The following is a 27,070-nucleotide window of genomic DNA, read 5'->3' as shown; positions in this document are numbered from 1 at the left end:
AACATGCTTATATTAATATTTGATATTCTGGGCTGGCCCACGAAAATAAAGACGTGACCGATTAACCGGCATTGTCTGAAATTGGCCCGGCCCAGGATCATGATCAAACCCAATCATTGTTAATATGATAGATACTATACTCACTTTGGGCTTTTAGCCCCGTTACATATAAAAAATATTACTCATTTTGTAAAAAAAAAATTTCTTGATGAACCAAAAACAAAAATCAGAAGAGAAAATAAAAGCAGCAAGACCTAACAGGCTAATACCAAAGAAAAAAAAAAGCAGCATGACCTGAATCTAATATAGTGATGATCTCTATGTTATAATTTAGTAAAGTTTTTATTTTTTAAGTATTAATTTTTTTAAAAGTTATAATATCTATATTTGATAAATTAAATTAAAAATAACTTAATAAGAATAAATAACAATAAGTGTGTTGGTAAAATAGTTTTTAAAATTTAAAAATACTATAATAGATATTAATATAAGAATTAAAATTGGATATTAATTAACATATAAGGTTATATTAGACTTTTTAATTTTGATCAGTACAAATCAATTTTAAAAATCACATCTTTGGGTGCTTTCAAAAGTAACCCTAACTTTTAAAAAATGCAGATACAAACACATAAGTTTTTTTATTTACCAAATACAAGATGAGATGCTTCTGCTTTTGAAAACACAAATACCTTTTCAAAAATTTTTTACTAAAACAAGTCTAAGCACATTCGAATTTAAAACTTAGATAAGGTCAATAATAGATAAAATGTGCTTTTGTTTTATGTTTTTATTATTTTTATTATTTTTCAGTATTTACATTTTACTTTTTATTTTCTTTTTTCATTATACAATTATAAAATAAAAAAATTAAAAATAAATAAATAAATAAATAAAAACACAAACAGAACCCATCCTAAGTTTTATTCTCTTTACTTTTGTCAAGCCGGATTGAGTTAGTTAAATTTATAATGAAAGGTACTTTTAAATAAACAAATCTCTAATAAAAGGACATAAATGATCAAATGTCAATTGGTTCATTATTACAATAAAAAAAATGTGAATATCACAAAAGCCAAAGGGACACACCTAGCTAGTCCAAATTTGAAAATAGAAAAAGAAAAAGAAAAAGATAATCCCTCAAATTAGATATGTACCCACAAATTGACTTACATTTTTCACACTAGAGTCAGTTAATTATTGATAAATTGTAAACAAATACATTTATTTATCTAATTGCCCCAATAAAAATATTGTTTCTTGCATCCTAAAACAAATATGATGTAATTCTACACAAATCTCTCCAACTTTGAATTTAAAGAAAATTGACTTCCCATTTTCAACAAATAAAGCAAAAACTCATTCCATGTGTCAATAGGGCCAGGTAAGCACCAATGAACACAATCATTGTGAATGACTTTTTTACCCTTTGATGAATGATGTCCATAGACATAGTTGTTAGGGTGTCCATCAGGCCTCCTAAGCATAATTTCAGTTGTATTCATCATCAAAAGTTGCAAACCTCTTTCCTTAGCTTCTCTTTGAGCTTCTATAAACTCCTCAACTTGAGTCATATATGTCCATAAGATATAACCATCTAACTTAATCTCTTCTTTGGTATAAGGCTTTGTCCTCTCACAACTTCCACCTTTGTTCCAATCAGCATTCTCAAAGTGTGCCGGAGAGAATGTCCTCAAAAATGTTACACCCTTATACCCTTTGAGATTAATTAAAGACCTTAATGCTGTTCTCATTGCCATTTTGTAACCATAGTAATGTGAAAGGTCTTTAATGCCCTTTAGTTCACACTTGTGGCAACCAACAATTGTGTCATTTTCATAGAATATTAGTGGCCTAAAGAACCATTGTCCAGCAGAGACAATGACAAAATCAAAGCTTTCAATCTCTCTAACCCATGCTTCATCTGCCTTATCTAAATGTAGGTTCATGAGGCTGTTAGAAGAATGACCATTAGGGTCAACATCACTTGTTTTCACTAAATATGGGGACCAAAGTGTTACAAGGGTAAAATTGTAATCGGCATAGAACCACCTTCTGAAATATATGGCATCTGTTTTATATCTCTGGGAAATATCCTCAGGCTGTGCTACCTACAAGAACAGTGGAATAAATAACATGTGTTAATTAATTAGCCATATCTGAGTGTGTTTTTTTTTTCTTCTTTTTATCCGTCACTTTTAACTAAATTCACAATTATTTAAAAAGAAAAGGTAATCTAGAGGATGGATTTTCATATAAAGTAGAACAAAAATGTTACATGTATACATAGAATAAATAGTCATGTATTTGTTTATATAATTATATACGTATATAGAAAAATTTTGGAGGCAGTAATTTTTAGTATTTTTGGTCATTATTTAATTATCATAAATATTAAATTGTCTTTAACAAATAAATTTTATTAATTTTTGTGTACAAAATTTTAAAAAATATGTTTAAATTATACTAATTTATGTATACAAATTTTGATAAATATAAATACAAATTATATGTTTCTTATATGTGAAACTCCTCTAAAGATGAATACAAATTTTTATTGACCAAGTACTAGTAAAAAATATTAATATTTGGTGGCCATATAGCATTATTCTATGTACATAATTATATATACATATATTATTTTATTATATATTTTAATTTATATTTTATAATTTAATATATATTTTATACATATAGCTGATGATTTTTTTAATAGATAGTATGGTTGAAAGTAGAATAATATTGTTTCATGATAAAGTATTATGATTTGAACAATGAAAGATTTTTTTTTTAAATTGACTAATTCAACAGTAGCACTCTCTACATATCACTTTTTCTATTGATTTATGATCATTCTTCATTATGAAATATAAAGATATTACTTCCATGGCAATAAGCACCAATCTAAATATAATGCAACTAAACAAATTTATTAATTAAAAGTCTAATTGATAATTAAATAATAAATTTTGCATATAATTAAACGAAAATAGTAGATATTGCAAAACAAATAAAATAAGCCAAAGCAATAGATAAAAAAAGACCAAATAAAACAAATATCTTTTTATTGATATTCACCCAAGGTGTTTCTAAATTAAACATGAAACTTATTAACAAATTGACTAAAATGAAATACAATAATAAACCATCAAGATTAAGCTCATAAAAATAGTAAATCAAGAAATAAACTGGCAACTTATATATATTTGGTAATGATAAGATATAGAATTGTGTTTGTGTATAGCAATGTTAATATATTAGCTTCCATTATCTATTGATTTGAAAACCAACCACAAAGTTTTTTCCAAAAAGAAAAAATGTTAGAGGGCAAACATTTTGTCACAATCATAATTTAATGCTGCTAGAATGATAATATGTTGCACAAATCAGAGAACGAGTATGAAGTACAACAATGGTAGAAATTTAGGCGCAATTAACTTCATGTAAAGTTGATAGCTGATAGTAGTTAATTAGATAATAATTTAATTAAATATGTCAAATAATTTAACGATTTTTAGCTATCAAATTCATTCAAAATTAACTGTACTTAAGTTTTCACTTAAAATAATATATGATTGTATTAAGATGCAGAACAAAAATGTATATAACTTTTGAAATATATGCTAATGCTTAAAATATTACAAGCAGAAAATTTTGATAAAAAATGTAACTTTTTTCAAATCTTTTATATATGTTCTCTTATCCAAAGTTCTTAAAACACTTTTTATCTAAATAATAATAAACAATAGTATATATACACATATTATTTCATCAAATATCTCAATGGTAGCACAATAATTAAGCATATTGTGGTTCACTTACTCATTTATTGTTATAGAACTTCAATTAATATTAGTAGAAAAAGTAAATGAAAAAAAAAGATAAAAATAACTTATCTATACTATATATAATGAGAATATTAAAAAAAATTGATGTCTAACTTTTTTTTTCAAAAATATTTTTCATTGTGTATAATTTATTAAAAAAAAGTTGTTATTTTCATGATTTGAATCTAAAAAATCTTTTAGTTAAAATATAAATCACTTCTCATCTTATCTAATTTAATTTTTATAATTTTTATATATTTAATAAATAAAAGTAAATTAATGACACTAACATGTCTATTAATACAATAGTAATATATAATTAAGTAGAAATATTTGAAAAAGGATCCACATATATACACAATATATATAATATAATATACTCATTCCTCTGTTATAAAGTACCTCTGCCTTTGACTTTTTTTTTTTTTATATACATTATGATTGTAGTATGTTATATATGCATGCATGGGTAATATAATGCAAGTTGTTATGACTTCATTTCCATATGGAAAATAAAGTGTTGTTGATGTGATATATAATTAACTTACATGACTTATGAGGCACAATAATGAATTCATCTGATTTCTTCCCACTGAGTCTCCAACAAAAGCCATGGATTTTCCTTTGACAATCTCCAAGAATTGAGTTGCATTGAAGAGTGGTAACTCACATTCATAGGGTTTCCATCTCCATTTAAGGAACTCCATGTCAGGTCTTCCAAATTTGATGCAATTTTGTTGATCTATTATCAAATTGCATGTCTCATTATTGTAGTAAGGCCCTTCACTATAAGGAACCCAATCTCCATTGAATATGTTGCATCTTTTTGTGTCACTACTACTTCTATTATTATTCAAATTCAAATTGTTGGTACCTACTTCAGAAATCTTGGGAAATGATTGGTATGGATATACTAAGAAGATGAGAAGAAGAATAATCAATGGAAGCAAGATAACACTCTTTGTAGTGTTTCTTGATGGAGTGTATTTTCCATGGAGATTTTCTAAGGACTTAATTCTCAACATCATGCCTTAAATGAAGTTTCAATCAAAGGTTTTCCAATAAAAGCTTATTTATATACATCCACATTTTTGTGATATATTATACCATATATAAAACGATAGAAATTCAAATACAGTTAATTTTATATAAAGTTGATAGTTGAGAGTCATTATATAATTTAACAGATTTGACTAAATTATATTATCTAACCATTCTCAACTATCAACTTTACAAAAAATTAACTGCATCTGAATTTTCACCGTATATAAAACATAGACTATTACTAAAGTCTCTAATATATTAGATAGAGAGATATTTTTGGTGTTAGGGGTAAGGGGAAAAAATGCTTAACAATAATATTTCATTCATTTAAATTAGGAAAAAGTTGTACTGATTTTTCTCAAGTTAAATAAATTATACATAACATTTCTTCCCTTCTTTTTTAATTAACAATGTCAATGTTATAAAATCAATATCAAATTTTATAAAATGCAAAACCACCAAATATCATATAGCTTAAGTTTTAAAAAGTTTTATGAACAATTAACAAAAATATTATGCACAATACAATATAATAATTAATCAGTTTAATTAATTACATGTATCTCACATGAAATAAAAGTCATAATTTACTCTATGCATATTTCTAACTCATAATAAAACACATATATAGACGTGTACATATTGAAAAATATTTCTAAAATGAGCATAATTCACTTTGTTCCTTTTCCTATAATAATTAGTCGTTTAGTTTGATCAATTATATATAATGATCTACTAAATAATCAATATAATAACTAAAAATGTTTGATGGATAAATAAAATGAAAGTGGATATGTCAAATTAAAAGCATGAGTGAATCCCTTCATTCCAAGTGTATGTTGCTTTATCTGCCTCTTATTCCGTCCTTTATTTGAAAGCTGGAAGAAAAGGATGGATCAGAATAAAAAAATTGATAATAAGAAATAATGAAATTAGCAACCACCATCTTGATGAGGAGATTAATTTGTCGCACTTGATCGGAGGTGCATGCCTATGAAAAGGAGAGGCTTAGAAACTGCTCAACTTGTGGATTGAAGGATTGAGGACCAAATTTTTTTTTGAATATTTTTATGTATATCTCTTTAAATAAATATTTTTAGAATTAGTATAGGGAATAAATTTTTAATCAGTCATTAATATTTATTTTTTTAATTATAAAATTATATTTTTTTCATTTTTTTAAAAGATTTAGAATTAAAATTTAGAGTTTAAAATTTAAAATTTATTACTTATAATTTAGAATAAAAATTAATTTAAAAAATTGACTGATATTGACAAAAAAATTAATTTTCTAGTTGCATTAAACTTATATTTTTAAATAGCACATTTTAATTTTTTTTTTGAAAATATAATTAGTTACTTTGAGAATAATCTTAACACAAGAAAATAATACGTAAATAATAAAATAGAATAAAATACATTGTTGCATGTGATTTTCATCATCTAAAAAGTCCTTATTAGAAGTTTCTTTTTAAGAATAGAAAAAAAAATGCATGCCAGCAGCTGGCAGCAACAACTACAAGTAATAAGGGAATAATGTTTGAATCAAAGACAAAGTCCAAAAACCAACAATGCATAAAAGCTGCAAAAATCTTTAAAGTGGCCCTCTTCTCTGATAATGTTTGCATAAGAACAAGGAAATTATTAATTTTATGAATTTATAATTCATATTTATGGTTCTGAAAGAACAACCAAAAAAGAAATCTCTACAACATCCATTGGATTTTAAATTCTAAAGGCAATATTATTAGATAACTTTATAATATTTATCAAAATGCCTTACACAATTTGTAATATATAAATACTTTTCATTTGTACATAAATAAAAAATATTTATTAAAATATTATTATGTTTAGTAATTAATTTATAATGATAAATGTTTAATAAATATTATATATAAATATATTAAAATCTGAAAATGTGAATTATATTAATTAAGAAAGAAAAATGATCTATAAAGTGACACAAATTAATCTGTCACTGATTTTATTTTATTTTATTTTTTATTTTGTTTTGTGGCATGTCATTCGTTAATTATTATAGTTGTTATAGCAATATCTCTCTTATGGTTGGAAGGGCGCTTTCAGAATACTAGTATTTCCATCAAATTATTATGATGATCTATCTCTTTCTGTAAACAGCACTACCGAAATGTCATGATGGATTATTCTACTTGACACTGATAATAATAGTATACAGAGAATTCATTCCTATAATCATTGATCCCCACAACGAATTATGAGCCAGAAGTGATGATAAATTATAAATAATGCAATAATGATCGATATTCTATTTTTTTTAATTTATTGTTCACATTGTTTATAATTAACATTATTTTTTTATATTTTTTTACTGCATTATTTAACTTTGATATTTTATTTTATTTTTTCGAACTCTATGACCTAGAGATAAGGAATGTTCACTAGCATTATTAAGGGATTTCAGTGTGACATTGACATAAAAAAAAACAGTGATTAAAATGCAGCTTAATTAGCTTGTTTGTTAAGGGATCATTTTCTATTGTTATCACTTATGAAGATGGCATGTTACTTGTTAGCCACCAATTTTTTTGTTTTGGTTGTATATATTAGCATCCACCAATAATAGTGGATTATTAATTAATATCATAATCAGATAAGACCAAGCAAGAAAAGTTTGTTCCCCTCCACATCCAGATGGATGTATGGTCTGTGTTTTTTAATAATTGGATTTTTATATAAAATGCATTATTTTAATTAATAAAAATGTAAATCTCTAATTTATATAAATAATTGATTTCCTTTAGTTATAACTTTATTTTAGTTGCTATAGTGAAGAGTAAGAGCTTTAGTTTTTTGGAAAAAGATCAACTAAATACCTTTGCACAGTTCCATCACTAGTAGCCTTTTATTGTTAATGGATGATTTTTTTTTAAATAAAGGAAGAAATTTCACATTATTCCACGTTATATATTGCTTTGAAGTAAATTTTATACTATGATGATATCAATTTTTTAAAAAACTTAAATTGATAAAAAATATAAATTATTATATTTTTATTATGGCCCTTTATATAAATAAAAAATTTATATTGGATTTACTTAAATTTTTATATTTTTTATTTATATTATGCTAGTTTTTTTGTACTATGTCATTATATCATTTTTAAAATTTTTTTATCAAAGATAGAGAAATTCGAATTCACTATCTCTTAGATAAATATAAAAAAATTATGACATTTGAGTTATAATTTATAGACTATTTTTTCTAAAAATTTAAACTCATAAAAAGAGACACATACATGAATAATTATATTTCTAATATATACTAACATATTGGTTTATATATGGATCTCTTGATCGAACGGATAATTTATGTTATGGCAAATAGTTTTTTTTTTTTTTTTTAAATGAAGAAGGAAGATCTTTTTAATAATAATAAATTTTAAAAAATAAAAACATTATGTGAAATGTATATTCTCCTAAAATCCCCATATTTACTTTTCATTAGAGAAATTTCCGAACGCATATAGTAGCGCTAGATAAGGCTTTTTGTTATACATTTTCAAGCTGACGAAGTTAATTATATGATAAAATTTTAACAATTTAAACAAATATATCGAATACATCAAATAATGTAACGAAATTTCTACTATCATCTTTACGTGATCTTTAGAAATCATGGTGCTCTGAATTCCGAAAATGTTTGTTCCAAGATAATTAAGGTCCCATCATTATTGTAGGATGCAACTGAATTAAGTGTTACTTTATTTGAAACTTTATCATTCATAATTTAATTTGTTACCCATTTTTTGCAATGCTATATATATTAATTCTTTCATTTTTTATTATTTTAAAAATAAAACCCACCATAAGGCATAAATTAAATAATCAGATTTGAAGTTCATCAAAAGAAAAATTTACAAAGCACATATAAGGCCGGGCAAGGTAGTTGATGCAAATAATACAAATACAATTACAAATATGTATAAAATTGATGAATAATTTGCATCATGCATGAAATAATGTATATTGATTTAATTTGTTCTGAAATGAAGCTTCTTCTCTTGAGCTGATCTCACACCCTCCATCTTCAACATTTCAAGAAGGAAATCACTCCACGTGTCAATGGGACCAGGCAAGCACCAATGAACACAATCATTGTACAATGTCACATTCTCATTGGGCCAATGACCAAACCTACTTGGATGCCCATCTGGTCTCAACAATGTTGCTTGTGTTGTGTCAAGCAACCTTAATCTCAATCCCTTCTTTCTAGCTTCCTTTTCAGCAACCTTAAACTCTTCTAATTGGATCATATAAAACTCCAAATTAAGACCCTCTAATTGTGTCTCATTGCTCCTAAATGGCTTAGTCCTAACACAATTCCCACCTTGATTCCACAACCCATTCTCAAAATGTGAGGGTGAAAATGTCCTAAGATATGTGATGCCCTTAAAATTCTCAAGGTTATTGATTGCCCTAAAAGCAGTCCTAAATGCCTTTCTATAACCATAGTACATGGTTAGGTCAGGGACATTTTCTAAGAGGCAATAATGGCAGCCAACAAGTTTTTGATTCTCATAGAAGACCATTGACCTTGTGAACCAATGGCCTCCATTGAGAATGATGTAGTCAAAGTCTTGAATTTGGGTGATCCATTTCTCATCAGGCTCATCAAGGTAAAGGCTGTAAAGGCCTGTTTGGCTTGGTCCTTTTGCACCTTCATGGGATCTTACCAAATGGGGTGTCCAAAAAGATGCCATGGTGAAATTGTAGCTTGCATATTTCCACCTCATGAAATAGTCATCTCTTGTTAATGACACATCTATGGGCCATTCTGCCTGAAAATAATTTACATATTCACATCAAGGCCCAAAATATATATTGGGTACATTATCAATATGAAATAAAGTAAATTATCAATTTAGTTTGAGGTGGAAATTAAAAATATAATCAATACAAAAATATTATTCGCACACCAAAATCAACTATATAGATAAATATATATGTAATTTAATTTATTTTCAATGTGTATTTATATTTTAATATGTATTTCATATTTGTAGCAGACTTTGATAGCTGATTTTGGTGTAAGTATCATAGTCGTATTCAATATTATTGTTAAGGGAATTCTAGTGTTAAGGGATAGTTTTATTAGATAATTTATTTGCTACTCTCAATATTAAGAGATACTATTTTAAATATTGACATTATTAATTGGATGGTAACAATATTTAATTTTAGGTAATATATTTGTTCTTTTATAATGTAAATGACAATTTTACCCTTTGTGTTTTTAGTTTGGGGGCATTGATGCGAGGTTGCTCAATAAAATTAAAGATAACAGCATTAAATAAAAAAGAAAGTGTTAGAATGGATTTTACATGAATAACATACTACTGCCAAAAAAACATTAATCTTTAACAAAGGAAAAGCCAAAACTCAACTATAGGACAAGAAGATAAAATGGAAGCAAGGTAAAACACCACATACATACTTAAAAATAAAATAAAATAAAATAGTTGATATATTCAAGCTAAGCTTCATTCAATTCATTCTTTAATTTCTGTGAATGTATATTTGTGACATATTAATAACTTATCTAAAATGAATCCCTTTATTATTTAATGAGTCTACCTAATATGTACCTTATAAGTAAAAGTTTTTAAATTTTATTTCACAAAAAAAAAATAACAAGAAGCTTAAATTTTATAGTTTTTTTACGTAAATTTTCTCACAGTCCCTTAGTTTAATTAACCGACAATAATATACTATTTCTCATTGACTTAATTATTATCCTACGTAACTTGTGTAAACTCATAGTCATCGACCCTATTAAATAATCATTGAATTGAATACCTGTTTTCGACGACAAATCTTATGTAATAATTAATTAATGAAAAAGTATAGGATATCAACATATTATTTGTTAATTTATTATTAATAATAATTAATTATTATATTTTAAATATATATATAAAGAGATATATCTAAAATATATATTTATAAAGACACTTTTATTAAATACAGCTACAAAAAAGATATTTTTATTAGACACATTAACAAAAATACTTTTATTAAATATTCTTATAAATAAAAGTTGGTAGATGTTAGTAGAAATATTGTTGGTAATGTAGCGGAATTGTTAATTAATTAATCGTACAAGTACAACTAGCCACTCCTATTATTATACTACGTTATTATAGTCAAATTCCAAATTTAAACCATTAATTTCCCTATGTGCGTGGATTCTTAGCTAGTACCATACATGTACCACTTTAAATGTCCTAAACTTAAGACACACAAAAAAAGGTCCTAAACTTAAAGCTTTTCTAATTGTTCTAGAAGTAGCATTATTCTCTTTAGATTTATTATATTATTATTAATTTTATATTTAATCTTTTAGGTTTCATGATTTCTTAGCTTGTTGCTAGTGAAGAGAAACCCGGCATGTGTCAATAGCAAGGATCCAGCTAAAGCTATATTGTTTACATGTGAACGTTTGCGGAAAAGACACACAATTATTATTATCCAAAAAAGAAAATATAATTAATCTACAGATAATGCATAACACTAAAGTCATAATAACATTATTACATGCATTCACGTTTGTGCCGTAGATTATAATATATATTTTTATTGGGTTTGATAATATCTATCTTCATGTTATATTTTAAGAGTACTATAAAAGAATTATTTAATTAAATTTTTTTTTTTATATTTTTAGTGTATTAAATATAACAAAAATTAAAAAATAAAATAAAATATATTTTTTGTCCTTAATATTTATAATTTTTTTTAAATATTCATAATGTTTAATTTTATTTAATTTTATTCTTAACATGTTCAACTCATTTAATTTAATTTTATCCTTAATATTTTTTATTTATTTTAAAATTATTCCTAAATATTTTTAACTTTGTCCCCAATATTTTAAATAGGGTTAATATCTAAAAATAATTTTGATACAAATAAAAAATATTAAAATAAAATTAAATACAATTAAACGTTAAAAAAAAACTTTACTATCAACAAATATTGATATATTTTTAAAATATATTCTAAAAAGCATTTTAAAGCTAAATCCATTTATATTTTTAGAAGAACTGAATATTGATGAGTGGTCCCTATGACATATCACAGGGTTTTTTCATCATCTTGGATTCCCATGAAACACGATATAGTTGTTAAGACTATTTTGGATTTTCTTTCTCTACTTTTCCAAGCTAACAAGGATTTTTGCATGGCTAGCTTCAATTTGGCATCCATTACACAAAGAAACAATGGCTTAATACAAAACAAGCAGTAGTCATGTGTCAACAATACTAATTGACAAAATCTACAGTGATCAGTGTTACCCTTTACTTTTTCCACCTTTGGGAATGTGACTTCTCAACCATTTTTTTTTCTAATAATTGTGGGCGTAGTTAGAGCTTCATCAATTATTGAAACTCTACTCAACGCCTTATTAAATTATTCTTTATTTAATTATTGTTTTGTTTGATGGGAATTTCATACCTAAACCTATAATAGCCAATCCTTATCACATTATTATTGTTGATTTATTAGTTCTTTTTTATTGGGAATTTATGTTTTTAAGAAGAGAAAAAGTATATGGAGTACACTTCTAATTAGTTAATATTAGCTAATTTTAATATTTTAGATTTATAATTTAGAATTTAGAAATAAAGGTATGTAATTTAAGGTCTAGAATTTAAAATAAATAAATAAATTTTAAAAAAATTTAATTGATATTAGTTGAAAAAAAAAATAATTCCCTAATATTATTCTTTTAAATGAAATGAAACTTCCAATACCACATACTAAGTGGAATTACACTTGGAGTTTAGAGCACATGAAATTTCAGAACTACTATACTTTAATTGATATCAAATTATAATTAAGTATATTTAATTTAACTAAAAAAAAAAACTTTCACCTGCTCCCAATCATTCTAGAGTAGTTAAAGGGCATGCTCAGGGAATATAGTAAATGGAAGTAGAGACACTATATAAAGATAAAATAAATAATTAAAGAGATAAAATTATAAATTTCACCTATCTATCAAATTAAAATTATTTATTTATTTATTTATTTTGTGCTTCTTTGTGTATATATGGTGGCCACCAAACTTTCAATTTTAATGCAAGACTAACATTTTCTGCTGCCAATTATAATGAACAATTATTAGTCACCTTTGTGGATGGAATTGGAATGTATGAGAACTATTACTGACTGAGGCACAAGTTCCCACTAAGACTTTAGGTTTTGGTATGTCTCCAAAAAATGACTAATAATTATGTGAACTAATTTTATATATTATTAGACATTAGTGTTCTGATTTTGTTTCATGTGGCTAGTGTTGGACGTGGAGGACAAGATTCATTGAATTCAATGTGTTTGTCACAGTTGCCAGAGAAAAGATTCCTATATAATATATGCATTCCTCGGCATGCATGCTTACTTACATGTTGCAATGCATGTTACTCTTCTTTCAAATTTCATTATTTTCACCTAATCTATATATTATTATAATCCTTGAAATTCAAATGGGCTTAGGTGAACTAACCTCTCATTAATTTCTCTTGGTGAAATTAAAGGACAAATAATTATTAAACTAGGTAAAATACAAATAGGAGCAGCTAGGACACTTACACATGCATGCATGGACTAATTTACTAATTTCTAAAGAGAAAAATAAAATAATAATAATGAAGACAAAAAATTACTATTATTATTGGAATATTGTGCTTAATAACGACATGTAGATTAGATAGAGACTTGTTGGCCATATCAATGACGATATATAATCTTCACGAGCCTACCCAATTTATAGCAAATTAAATATTAAAAAATAAAATAATAATGATATCTTTTCACCAGGGTGAAACCATAAAATTCATAAAATTTTCCTACCCCTAAGGTAAAAGTAATTTAAAATTCCCTCTTCAAGGACTAAAAATGAAAAGGTTTTCAAAGAAAGGAAAAGATTACACTATATATTATAAGTTAGCTATGTTTGGCTCTATAATAGCTTAGGTGATAAGGATGCAAGCATTTTGGATATGTAATCAGATATATTGCATATTATGTACCATGGAAGAACATTTTTGAGACACAATAAAGTACACCTATATTGGGGTTTAATTAGTCCCAAAAGAATTCACTAAACAAATTTTCTAGTTTTTTTCCACTCCAAAGAGAACAAAAACTTTACCGGGTTATTTTTGGTGTAATTGTTCATATATAAAATTGACACGGAAATTAGAAAAATAAAATAAAATAAAATAATTATTGTAAAACCATAGTCATTACTTTAATAAAAATATTTGATAAAAAAAATTAATTAAAATATTAATAAATACTAAATAAAATAAATTTTAATAGTTTTTTTTTTGGGTCTATTTAACATCACTATAACTTTAAATTGTAGTCTACAACGGCAACGGCAATATTGTATAGTAACGGCATTGATTTTGCTGCATGCAGTTATTCCAACAACAATCATGTATTATAAGAAGAGTTTTATCTAATTTAGATTTATGTATTTTCATGACTTTTTAGATAATAAATTTAAAAATTTATTTTTTAATAAGATAATACATAATTAATTATATATATAAAATTATTTTACATTAACAATACGTATATATATAAAAATTAAATTTTTATAATGTGATTTTCACGATACAATAACTTAATAAATTTGTAACTTAAACTGCAGTTTAAAATAAGATTTTAATTTTAATGTATTGTCGAGAAAGTAATTTTACACACATATTCACAGTTATATTAGTAAAAATAACTATATTATTTTATATCATCTAAAAAAATAGATATAATTACACGAATTAATGTATTAAAATTAAACGCTTTAAAATAATAATTAATGAAAGAAAAAGATGAGAAGAGACTTACCCTTGAAAGAAGGCAAATCATGGATTGCATCTGATTTCTTCCAACAGAATCTCCAACAAAAGCCAAAGATTTGCCTCTAACAAGTTCAAGGAACTGAAAAGGGTTGAATACTGGTAAGTCACAACCATTAGGCTTCCACCTCCATTTCATGAACTCAGAATCAGGTCTACCATACTTCATGCAATTCTGGTGTTCATGAATTGCCCAACATGTTTTGTTTGTGTAATATGGTGCCTTTGGATTTGGGACCCACTCACCACTGAAGATGTCACATTTCTTCACTGAAGTTGAAGGCAAGCTCTGTGAGAATTGGTTCAAATCATCAAATGCTGATGATGCTTTATCACTATTCTTCTTTAGGTATGAAGAAGAAGAAGAGTATCTGAATAAAGGGTAGGATAATGGTGTGACTGTGAATACAAGAATGGCAAACACTGCAAGAAGTGTTACTTTTGGAATCATTTGTTTTGGTGTGTTCTTTCCAAATAGAAGCTCCATTACTTGGAACTTCATTTTTGGAAAATAAAGGAAGCTAGAAATAAAGAGAGAGAGAGAGATATTTTTATATATAAAAAGAAACACACTATGCGTGAAGGAAATGGAGAGGAAGTATATGAGTTTTGCTCATATTATATACATGGGGTAATTTTTTTTTTTTTTTACTAACCAAATGTTTTGGTTGGTTTGGTATTTGATTATTAGTTAAAGGGTCTTTCAATAAGTTAATATGAATATTATTAATAAAGGGTAATATAATTTTTTTTAAATTAATTATAATTTTTTATTAATAAAATAACAAAAATTTCTATTTTTTTAAATTTTTATACTAATTTTTATATAGATAACAATCTGATAGAAAACTGATTTGTCTAATAAAATATAAAAAGTTGATTTAGTGATTAAAATTTGTTAAAAATTAAAATTTTCCAGTAAAATTTTTTTAATGACTAATTTGGGTATTACTATTACTAAGAAATGTAAATTAAATATGTATTTTTAAACTTTATTGTAAATCAAGTATTTAAAAACACCAAACATTTTATTTTCACTCTATTTTGAGCATGCCGACATTAAGCCATTATTTAATTAATGTCATATTATTTGTGTACGTGTAATAAATATTCAAACCTGAAAGGAAATTCTCTTTTGATTTCTTAATTATTGAGTAGTTGAGTATTGCTTTCCTTAATATAATCTTCTCATACATGGGGTTCTCCGCTTTAATTAATTGAAAGGACTTTGTCAATTGGAAGTATTAGTATAATAACATTTAACACACCAAAACTATTTTATATGATAAGATTTTGATTATTTACATGATCCGGCATGTGAATACTTTATACTTCTGAATTTGTCTTTTACCCTCCTTAATATTTAATAACATGGGTCAATTTTTTCGATCTTATACTAATGTAGAAGTATTATAAATAATTTAAGTGTTTGGTATTTTTAATTTTTATCATATATATCTACCAATTTTGAATATTAAGATAATATTAATTAATTTCTCTTGCAATAATATATGGGCACTCTTAACTTTTTTTTTATTGACTAACTACTAGCAAAACAAGTTTCGGTCCAAAGCAGGGTAATTTTGTTCACTTAATTTATTTGATTATATCCTTTAATTATGTATAATGAATACAGTAACTTACTAACTTATATTATATAGTACGCTAATAATAATTATTAAAGATTGCTTCTTTCAACAAGAGATCGATAGTATTGGTACTATTTCATTTTATTTTATGTTATCTTTTTAGGGTAGTTGATGGTGTCGACACATGTTTTAATGTTTATTATTAAGAATTAATTAAGTTGAAGATACAATAAAACTTCTGAAATTTATTTGTTTTAATATGCAAATTGAAAGTAAATTGATTAAGACTGATCTCTACACGGATCTGTAGCAGCCAAGATTATTATATATTATGAGATCTATGTGGTCATTATTCAAAGCTACATTTTTATATCTATCGGGCTTAGGAGAAAAATAAAATACTAGATGAGATATTTGGTTTCTCTAGGTTCAAGTGCGTGTACTCTGTACATCGATATAGTTGAGCAATATTATTAAACTCTTTGTTTTAATTAATTAATTAAGACCGTCACATACCCTAATATATATATTAAGGAATAAAACCAGCGTTTGCATGTGACAATTTTTTAATCCGGATTGGATCTCTGTTTTATCTAATTGATACTCAGTTGCATTATCTTGGTGTCTATGTATAATTATTATAGGATTTCTTTTTTTAAAATTTTCATAAACATGAACAACTCATAGTCATAGAAGCAATTTTCAAGTTGGCAATTAGAATCCATGTGTGAGAATTTCTTTAGTAAAAATGTATTTTTATATCAAAAATGAAAATTTTTATTAAATTTGTAGAGATATGTTCATTACATTTTACACATTATTTTTTATTTTTTCTATTATAAAAGAATTTTTTTTACTGTTCAGTGAAATTAAAATTACAAAACACCGTAATATTACCTTTTTGTCTATGTTAATTATATTTTTTTCTGTTTCCTTTTTTTTTTGTAGTAAAAGTTTGAATTCATTTTATAGTTTTGGTCTATGTAAACATTGTAAAGGTTTGTTGCTGACCAATCAGTTGTTGCATGCACAAGGCGGGATTCGAACCCCTGACACTTGTTTAAGCGGACTAGTGAACTAACCACTAGACCAACCCAACTTGTTTTTATAGTTTTGGTCTTTGTCACTCATGATTTCAACGGTAGTAATAACTATATTCTCATATTCGAGTTTTTTTTTTTTTTTGGGTCAGCTCATATTCGAGTTTCAATAGAGACATTATATTAAAAATTTTTGTAGAGTATATGTGTGTGAGTTCACTAGGTTGTATGAAAAAAAAAAGTTTTTTTTTTTGTTCCAAAGTGCTAATATTTTGAAATACATTTTTGGTCCCTAGTTTATATCTTGAACTTTTTTGGACTAAAGTAATATCTTGAATTTTATTTTCGGCGATGATCATATATCATGACATTGTTTTTTACTTTTGGTCATGATATCTTGAAATTTGATATCCATTTCATTTTTACAGAATGGACCTCTTTTGCCTCCACAAAGTGGTCGAGGTCCATTACATATCCACTTGTCACTGAGCCCAAAAATATTTGATCGTCATTTTTTTCAAAAAGAAGAAGATATTTTAGTGTAAAGTAAATTACTTAGTTTTTTTTTTTCTACGAATCCCGTGTGCATGCAGGAATCCATTCATCAGCGGCAAACCCTTAATGGAGCTCAATACCACGACGGATTAGTCCTTGTCCTATCGGGTCGAAAGATACCGTAAAAAACAAAAAAAGTACTTTTTGTAAAAAAAAAAAAACACGTGTGATGGAGGTTGTTAAATTTCACCTTCATCAAAAAGAGAGAAAGTTAATTATTGCCAAAAGCTTATGTCATTTGTGTTTATTTGTTAGGAGTTAGCTAGATATATACATAGTAATTAGTAAATTGTTACAAGTTAGCTATAGTTAGTTTTACTTAACTTTCAATCTTTATTATCTCCTACTAATACGTGTATATCAATCTTTGATATTATATTAGAAATGAGCAAGTTTACCCGAAATTTAATCTATTAATTTCACAATCTAATAATTTAGTCAACTACATATTAACCAGAAATTGTAAGAAATGGAGTGGTTTACCTTATTGGTGGTGTTAAGGGCTAAAATTTTATACGATGAAGTTGTATTTATAATTTCATATATTGATAACATGCTTGACGAGAATATACTGAAATGTGTCACGTTGCATATATGTGAATAGGAAGAAAAAAATATAGTCCCATATAATAAATCCATACATATACATATGTGAATATGTGATGATATTTATGCATGTTATGTGAGGTGGTTATGTCACGGTATGCCACATTGTAAATGTGTTCTTCTAAAATGCATCTTATTGATTGATAGATTTATTTTGGAAGCAAGTTTGGTATTTTGGTTTGTTGTGACACTTGGACTATATAGGTCGATATATATATATATATATATATATATATATATATATATATATATATATATATATATATATATATATATATATGCTAGCTCCGTATATTTTAAAAAAGAAATTCTTGGTAGCATTTGGCATATTACTGTTTTAAATAGTTAAAATCTTCTAATAATTTTACTAATAAGAATAATGCTATATGATTATAGTAAATATTATTATTTTTGATCGATAATTAATTAACAATTATTTGTATTTATATTTATAGAAACTTTATATAAAAAATATATAATTTATAATTATATTTATTAAAATTTATATATATAAATTAATATAATTTAAATTTATATTTTTTAAAATTTATATATATTAATTAATAAAATTTATTTATTAAAAATAATTTAATATTTATGTTAGTCAAAAATACGTTTTTCTTTCACTAATATATGCTAAAGAGTAAAGATAATCTTGAATTTTTTTCTTTTATTTAAAAAACGTCATCTCAATTATTGGTTGATGGTACGCATGAGAAAACTAATAAGAAGGTGTTCTCTCTTTTCGAATTAAATTTTCTCTCTCATTTATATCAATTAGTTGAATATTCCAACAAATTTTTTTATTTTTGTGAACTTATCAATTTTTTTCATAATTATCAAACAAATTAAAATCCCCTTGACTTTATGTAACTGGTTACTGTCATTTAGATATGAATTTATTGGACTTGATGAGTAGTTATGTCATTCATCCACGTTTGATTTCATGGTTTTCATGCATTTAATTAATAATGTTGAATAAATTTTGTTCAAAAATAGATATATAATCTTCAATATTATTATTTTAGCCTAGACATGCTTGGCTGAATAAGGTTAGTCTTTTGTGCTTTATTATTCAAATTCTTCGAGCACTAATTTCTGAATTATTTACAAAACATATATTCAAGACACAAAAAATACAAAAAAAAAAAACTAGAGAGCTAACTTTTTTTTAATTAATATTAAGCAATTTTTATTAATTTTAAATTTTAAATTTTACATTTAAATTTAAACTCTAATTCTTCTAAAACAAATTTTAAAAAATAATTTTATAACAAAAAAATTAACTAATATTAATTAATTAATTTTTTTTACTTATTCTTACCAAAAATAACTTATTTAAGGATATAACAAAAAAAAAAAGTTCAAGTCAACTAAAATTACTAAGTACTTATTTTGATTCAGATTAATTGTCTATTTGTTTGACCATCATACATTAATTCTATTTATTTTACACTAATAACAATAAGATTGGTCTTATTATACATCAAAGTACTTTTTAAGTCACTAAAAATAAGTATCTTTGTCAATTAAATTTAATTAAATTATTCTAAATTCAACAAAAATACTCCCACAACGTACATATAAATCACACATTTTCTTATTATTATTATTGCTGCATTTTTTTTCTTACTTCTTCTTGGTTATTGCAGTCTTTTTTATTTCTTATTTTTTTATTTTTTTTTTATTTTTATTTTTGTTAAGATTAAGATTAGAGAATGAAACAAAAATAAATAAAAAAATTGAAAAAATGAGAGAAAAATAAGAAGACGATAATAAATAAAAGAAGGATGAGAAGTCTTGAATTGTGCAAAATTTATTAAAAAAAATAGTACTTAAATTTTTTAATCGTGACACAAATAATTTTTTAATTTTGATACCAAAATTTTTTAATAGTAACACTAATTTTTATTAAGATGGTGAAATAAGAAAAAATTATGAGAATAAAAAATAAGATAATGACAATGATAATGAATGATGATGAAGAGAAAGAAAAAGAGTTAGGCAAATTTTGAATTTTGCAGAATTTATTAAAAATAACATTTAATATTTTAATCGTGATACAAGAATTTTTTTAATTTTAACACCAAAATTATTTAATCGTGATATATATTCTTGTTAAGAGTACAAAATAAAAGAAATTATAAAAATATAGAACGAGAAGAGAAAGAATTAAAAGATAATAATAAAGAAGACAAAAAAAAAAGAAAAAAAATTTTAAATTGTGTAAAATTTATTATAAAAATAATATCAAAATTTTTTAATTATGATATATATATTTTTTTATTTTTAACATCAAAATTTTTTAATCATATATATAAATTTGAGTTAGTTAAACTTAGTTAAAAAAAAATAATTATCTACCATTTCTCGATAAAAATACATAGTAACATGTATAGGAATTTGAAGTGTTGGGGTGATGAGGTCCTTGGCATATATATGCGTGGTCTTAATGGTTACCATACAACACTCACTGAAATACTGACAACCAACCCACCTTCCTCTCATTCTTCATATTCATATTAATTCTCTCTTCCTCCATTCATATTCCTTCCTTCTTCATTCTCTTACTCTCTCTTTTCTCTCTACACTTTTAGTGCAATTGTGGGAGCTTCTTTTCAACTTATAACCAAATAGTATTACACTACTTCAACAACCTAAGGTACTAAGGTAAGTTTAATTATTACTTTAATTTATTGCTTCAATTCCTCCTTTTTCTTTTTCCTTTTTTATTTTTCTCCTTTCTTGAGTTTCATTTTCACTTATCATTTATGAATTCTGCTAAGTAATCAACAGAGGTTTAATTAACAAGATAATTCTAATTTTTCAAATTATCAATAATTAGTAATTATTAAAATTTTATTTTATAAAAAATTAAAATCAATAATTATTAGTTAATTATATTTGTTTAAAGTTGACTGGTTAAGAATTATTTGCCTATACTTTTTTATTTATTTATTCTTCTTTTAATTTTCCCATGCACTACTTCTGATGAAGAGTCATTTATTTATTTATTTATTTATTTGAAGCAGCTAGAATTAATAACATGAGTAGATAGAAGAAGAAATATAGATAGAAAAAAAAGATCAGAGAGATGAAGGGTTTGGGAAGGCTTGTGGTGAATCTAAAGTCAAAGATAAAGTCATTGAAAATGATGAAGAAAGCATCATCTTATTATTATGATAAGATGGAGAAGAGTGAGAGCATGAGGGTTGAGATTCGAAGCAGAAAAGCCAGAAAGCTTATTGAAGACACACTCAAAATTGCTGATTCACCAAAATCTTCCAAGACTTACACCTTCTAATAATTGTATTATCTTCTTCAATGTAGTAACATATATATACATTCTCTTTAATATAAGCTAATTAATTAAGCTTATGTAATGTAATGCTCTTCCATATTTATGTACTTTCAATTTCAGTGTGTATAACATATATTTAGCTTGATTTTTCTAATTAACTTTTTATTAATAGAATAATCAACTCACTCGTCTGTCTAAATAAGTGTCAATTTTAAATTCAGTTTTTGTATATATGTAGCAATTAAGTAGCATGCAATAACAATTTTTAAATAGAGTTTACATCAATAACAAATTAATTTTTTTTAAGCAAATAAAGTTGTAAAAACTTGTTTGTGGGGAAGGGGGAATCCTTGTTTTAATCTCAAAGTATATAGATTTTTCACTTAGCTCCTTTCGTTTTCATATTTATTGCGTATTAAAATCAGGGCCATTTTTGGTTGGACCATCTATGAAGAAATAGTTCAGGGTAGTTATGCCATTCAATTTTATTTATTTAAAAAAATTATTAATGTCATGAATATAATAAATTGGTGGCACCAGAAATTGTTCTGTTGTTATTTTATTTTTAAAGGCCTATGTGTGAAAGTAAATTAAACACTTTAAGGGCTGAGATTTTTAAGAATATACTATATACAGAATCCGGAATATTCTTCAAGGAATTTCAAGTTTTTACTTTTTAGTGTTACAAATTCTAAATATTATATTTAAAATTGAAATTAACTTGAAGAGTTGGAAAGTATCAAAGAAAATATATCCCTGATTTTTCTACCGTTTCATATTGTTAGACATTCGTTTCATATATTGGGTAGCCAAGTAATGTAAGTGACTGAAACTAAAACAGAAAAGAAGAAGAAGAGAAGTTGTGGAAATTGGTTACACATGAACCATAAAAATATAGGGTTTGATGATGATGGAAGACAATTAAGGGACGTAATTTGTTTCCGATTTGGCTATTGCATGCACATGAAAATGAACTCTACTAGCTAAAAAAAAAATCTACCTTTTTCAATTAACTAATTTGATGTTTTTGTTTTGGTGAGTTTTATGGTGCCTTTTACTATGGTGTCTAAATTGTCTAACTTTCTTTTAAAAGTAAAAAATAAAATGTTTAAAATAAAAAGTAAAATATTTAAAATTTATTAAATATTATCTATTTACCTTTTTTAATAAGTTAGACACAATATCAAAAGCACCGTAGCATTCACCTTTTGTTTTTTAGGTGTCATTTAATTCGGTAGGCTAAAAATTATTCTTTTATAAATTTAAAATTAATTTAATACTTTATTATTGACTAATGAATTACTACTATATTAAAATAGAATTCAATTATAATATTATAATAGATAAAATCTCAATTTAACTCTTAAAAATTTTTTATATTATAATTTTAAATAAATTAATTGATTTAACAAAATTCATATAAGTAATTCTTATTTAATTATTTTGCTATTTAAATTTATGGGTTTTTTATTCTTAATATTATTTTCGGTATCATATAAGAAAAATGAGTAATATTTTTAGTATTTTTAAAAAGTAATTAATTAAATAGTTAGAAAGAAATGCATCTTTTTATCCCAATTTTAGAAAAGAATAATTTTAATTTATCAATTTACATTGACGGAATAATTACCAAAAAAAATTTACATTGATTGGATCTTACTGAAAAAAATATCTAAATATCAAATAATCTGACTTTTATGTAATATTTAATTTTATAAAATTTATATTAGGTTTGACAATTTTACAATTTAAATCTTGTTATAATTATTTTATATTTTATGTACTTAATTTATTTTTTTTATTTATCATAAAATTTCAATTTTTTCTACTTTATTCGATACTAATTAATTAAGGAGTTGAGAGAATTAACACTCTTTCGACCCAAATTTATTCTAACTAATTTGATTTAATGTTTGTAGCTTTTAACTAATAAGATCATAAATTTTTAATAGTGTGAATAATAAAATATTTGGATATAGAAATCCTCAAAAGTGAATTGAAGGTAGTTGTCGTAAAGTGACAAACTGATAAATAATTACCATTCAATATTATTTTGATTTTGGACTTATACAAAATGACAAGTATTAATATAATTAGTTTCTTATCTTTTCAGTTTTCACTTTATAACAACCTTCACTCTATTTCATGTTTAACTAAACATGACTACTAATGTCAAAATCTTCAATTTCATAATGCATCAAAAGTAAAAAATAATTTCTGATGCAATAGATCAGAAAAGGACTTAGCATAATTAGCATATATATAATTGTTTCTTCCAAAAAGTATAGTCCAAGTTAAAACACACCACACATCTTTTGTGCTTCTCATCATAAACATTGAACAACTTAATATATACAAAACAAAATAGTAGTACCGAGAATAATAATTCTTAGACAGAATCAGATCCTGTCACACATCACTAAGGTAACAGTAAAAAAGGGAAAAACACATAAAAGTAGATCATAGATTATATGATGTTCCCTCTCCTTATTAAAACTTTTTTTTTGCTATGGGGCCAGGATTTGAGAGAACCCAAAAGCAAGAGACATTCATAACAGAAAGAAGAAACATTCATATTATTATAAATTGTTCTCTTTGGACAATGGGGTTATGAGATCCAATCAAAACATGTTCTATTGGTAGTGTGGACTTTTGATATATACCATAAATATATGAGGGGTGCAAGCAATTCACATTATTATTACAACTTTAATTTGATTTTTTGATCACATAATATAATTTATACTTTACAGTGATGATGAGTAGTCAAACTCTAAGTTATATATAATCCAAAAACATCGGACAAAACCTGAAAAAGAATTGCATGTTTCACTGAAAAATGTTTTTGTTTCATATCATTCCTGTATCATATATATTACCTCACATAATCAGTATGAAGCGGTCAAAGTATCCTTGTGTATGGAAATTATATTAACTAGGATAGCTGAAATTCTTATATAATAAAAGAATTTTAGACAAAATAAAACATTAGTTTTGCTTAAAGACATGAATACTTATTTATTTAAATAATTTCACAATTATAAGTAATAACTGTTTTGGTCTAATAACAAGAGATTTGAGTAATATTGTAAAAAATAAATTGTTTCAATCTATTTTTTTATTAGTCATGAACATATATGTATATACATCTTTTGATATGAAATTATATCAATTTTTTTTTTATTTTAAACGACATCATTTACTATCCTAATAAATTAGAATGCATAATTTTTTATCATAGTGATAATATACACGAGAGTACTATTTGAGTACTGTATGTATGTTTAATTATAAAAATATTATATCAATAATTATCCATTAATATTCCTTTAAGGTGGAACATGCAAGTCTTCAATATCCATCTTGATTAATATTGTCTCAAACTTTTTGGCATCAAAGAGTTTTAGTAAAAAAATTGGCCAACTAAGTGTGAGTGGGAACATAAAATGAAAGGAGGCGTTCGTGCACGATCTCATCTCGAATAAGATAACAGTCTATTTCAATATACTTTATGCGAGTTCATGAAGAACTGAATTTTTAATAATGTGAAGAACTGCTTGACTGTTGCAATAGAGACGAATAGAGACATGATGAGAGACGTATGAAGGTAAAAATATATCAATGCACTTCAATTCTTTTGTTGTCTCAGTCATTGAAAATGTGCAGTCTCAATCGAAATAGACACTGTCTATTGTTTTTGAATTTTTAAAGATATTGGTAAGTTAGCAAGTTAGATGAATCAGCCTATGATTAACTTGCGAGTGAGTGGACAACTAACTTAATCAGAGTCACCAGCCTATGATTAATTTGCAAGTGAGTGGACAATTAACTTAATCAGAGTGACGGAATGCGACGGCAAAACGCTGAAGAGGAAGTTCGGAAGGTTCTGGAATCTATTCAGGACGAAATAGAACATGATGAAAAACTCGAATCGGACATTGATAACGACGTCTCGATAGTGTATGTCATCAATGATCTTCCGCCACAGACGGAGGAACAACGGTGGTGGCGCCTCGAATTTCCGGCAATCTGATCGAGATTCGAAGGGTTTCAACAATAAAATCGACCAACATGATCGGTCGTCTTCCACTAAGAACAGAATCTATCGAAAAATCTGTCAGAAAAAGTCAGAACCAGGCAGCGTCGGCACTGGTGTCGTTACAAGCGGAGAAGAGAGTGTTTTACTGGAGGTTATGCTTGAGCTCATTGGCTAGGGCAAAACCGAACCAGCACTTGGTCCATAACCATAGAGGAATAGTTCAAGAAATCGGTGCATCCATGGGAGGTGGGGCCAGAAAATTAGATTTATCTCGACGGCGTAGTTTAGCTGCAGTCGATGGAAGAAGATTGTGGATTTCGAAAAAACCGCTCACAACGGTTGATTTCTTTTAGGGCTTGGATACTAAGAAGAAAATAAGTTATTTCAACTTTTTTTTATTAGTCATGAATATATATATATATATATATATATATATATATATATATATATATATATATATATATACGTTTTTTGATATGAAATTATATTAGATCTTTTTTATTTTAAAAGATATAATTTATGATCCTAATAAATTAAAATGCATAATTTTTTATTCTAATAATAAATATACACGAGAGTACTTTTTTAAATACTGTATTTATATTTAATTATAGGAATATTATTGACATAATATTTTTATGTATATTTAAATTATCTTTTAATAAATATACATAAAATATTATATAAATCGTCATGAAAAAAAAATACAATATGAATAAATTTCAGTAAGCAGTTTTCTGTTGTAATAAATATATCGAGTTTACTATTTTTTTTCTAATTAATAATGGGCAATTTTGATTCTAACCATTTATATTCATATTTATTTATTTTTGAGGGTCAACCAATCACTTTTTTTTTTTTTTTGTCATAAACCAATCACCTTTTATTAAGAATCCTATTTGATGAGTCTATTATTTACTTAGAGGTGTCAGTTTAAGCCCAACTACAAATTGGACTAACTACGTTTTCACTTTTCATCCAAATTATTAGCTGTAGTTATTACCAAAATAAATTATTAGCTGTAGTTTAAAAATGAACTATATTTCAAGACAAAAAAAAAACTACATTTGGGATTGGGTAAGGTTAAAGGGCTTAGCCCAAGACCAAAAAAAAAAAATATATATATATATATATATTGATAACTGAGACTTAATTTGAG

At 25.3% G+C, this 27,070-nt stretch overlaps 2 protein-coding genes across 2 annotated transcripts; both read right to left on the bottom strand.

The window, feature by feature from the left end:
- Nucleotides 1–1,164: 1,164 nt before the first annotated feature.
- LOC130973346 (protein trichome birefringence-like 19) lies at nt 1,165–4,883 on the bottom strand. The gene is made up of 2 exons (XM_057897829.1): nt 4,376–4,883; nt 1,165–2,111 (listed from the first exon to the last, which is right to left on the bottom strand). Exons 1-2 carry the CDS (start codon nt 4,853–4,855, stop codon nt 1,290–1,292), a joined length of 1,302 nt encoding a protein of 433 aa, XP_057753812.1. The 5' UTR covers nt 4,856–4,883; the 3' UTR covers nt 1,165–1,289.
- A 3,838-nt stretch (nt 4,884–8,721) lies between these two features.
- LOC130974226 (protein trichome birefringence-like 19) lies at nt 8,722–15,354 on the bottom strand. Its single transcript, XM_057899012.1, has 2 exons — nt 14,771–15,354; nt 8,722–9,693 (listed from the first exon to the last, which is right to left on the bottom strand). The coding sequence occupies exons 1-2, from the start codon at nt 15,281–15,283 to the stop codon at nt 8,887–8,889; spliced, it is 1,320 nt and encodes a 439-aa protein (XP_057754995.1). The 5' UTR covers nt 15,284–15,354; the 3' UTR covers nt 8,722–8,886.
- Nucleotides 15,355–27,070: the final 11,716 nt, after the last annotated feature.

The sequence above is a fragment of the Arachis stenosperma genome, chromosome 4 (genome assembly GCF_014773155.1).
Source record: "Arachis stenosperma cultivar V10309 chromosome 4, arast.V10309.gnm1.PFL2, whole genome shotgun sequence".
NCBI classification, from domain to species: domain Eukaryota; kingdom Viridiplantae; phylum Streptophyta; class Magnoliopsida; order Fabales; family Fabaceae; genus Arachis; species Arachis stenosperma.
Note: the sequence above shows the minus strand (reverse complement) of the source record. Positions and strands in the feature narration are given on the sequence as shown.

Coding starts and splice junctions, on each gene's coding strand:
- LOC130973346 (XM_057897829.1), bottom strand. CDS start 4,855: ATGATGTTGAGAATTAAGTCCTTAGAAAATCTCCATGGAAAATACACT. Junction 2,112..4,375: donor TATTGTGCCTCATAAGTCAT/GTAAGTTAATTA, acceptor CTGTTCTTGTAG/GTAGCACAGCCTGAGGATAT.
- LOC130974226 (XM_057899012.1), bottom strand. CDS start 15,283: ATGAAGTTCCAAGTAATGGAGCTTCTATTTGGAAAGAACACACCAAAA. Junction 9,694..14,770: donor TGATTTGCCTTCTTTCAAGG/GTAAGTCTCTTC, acceptor AATTATTTTCAG/GCAGAATGGCCCATAGATGT.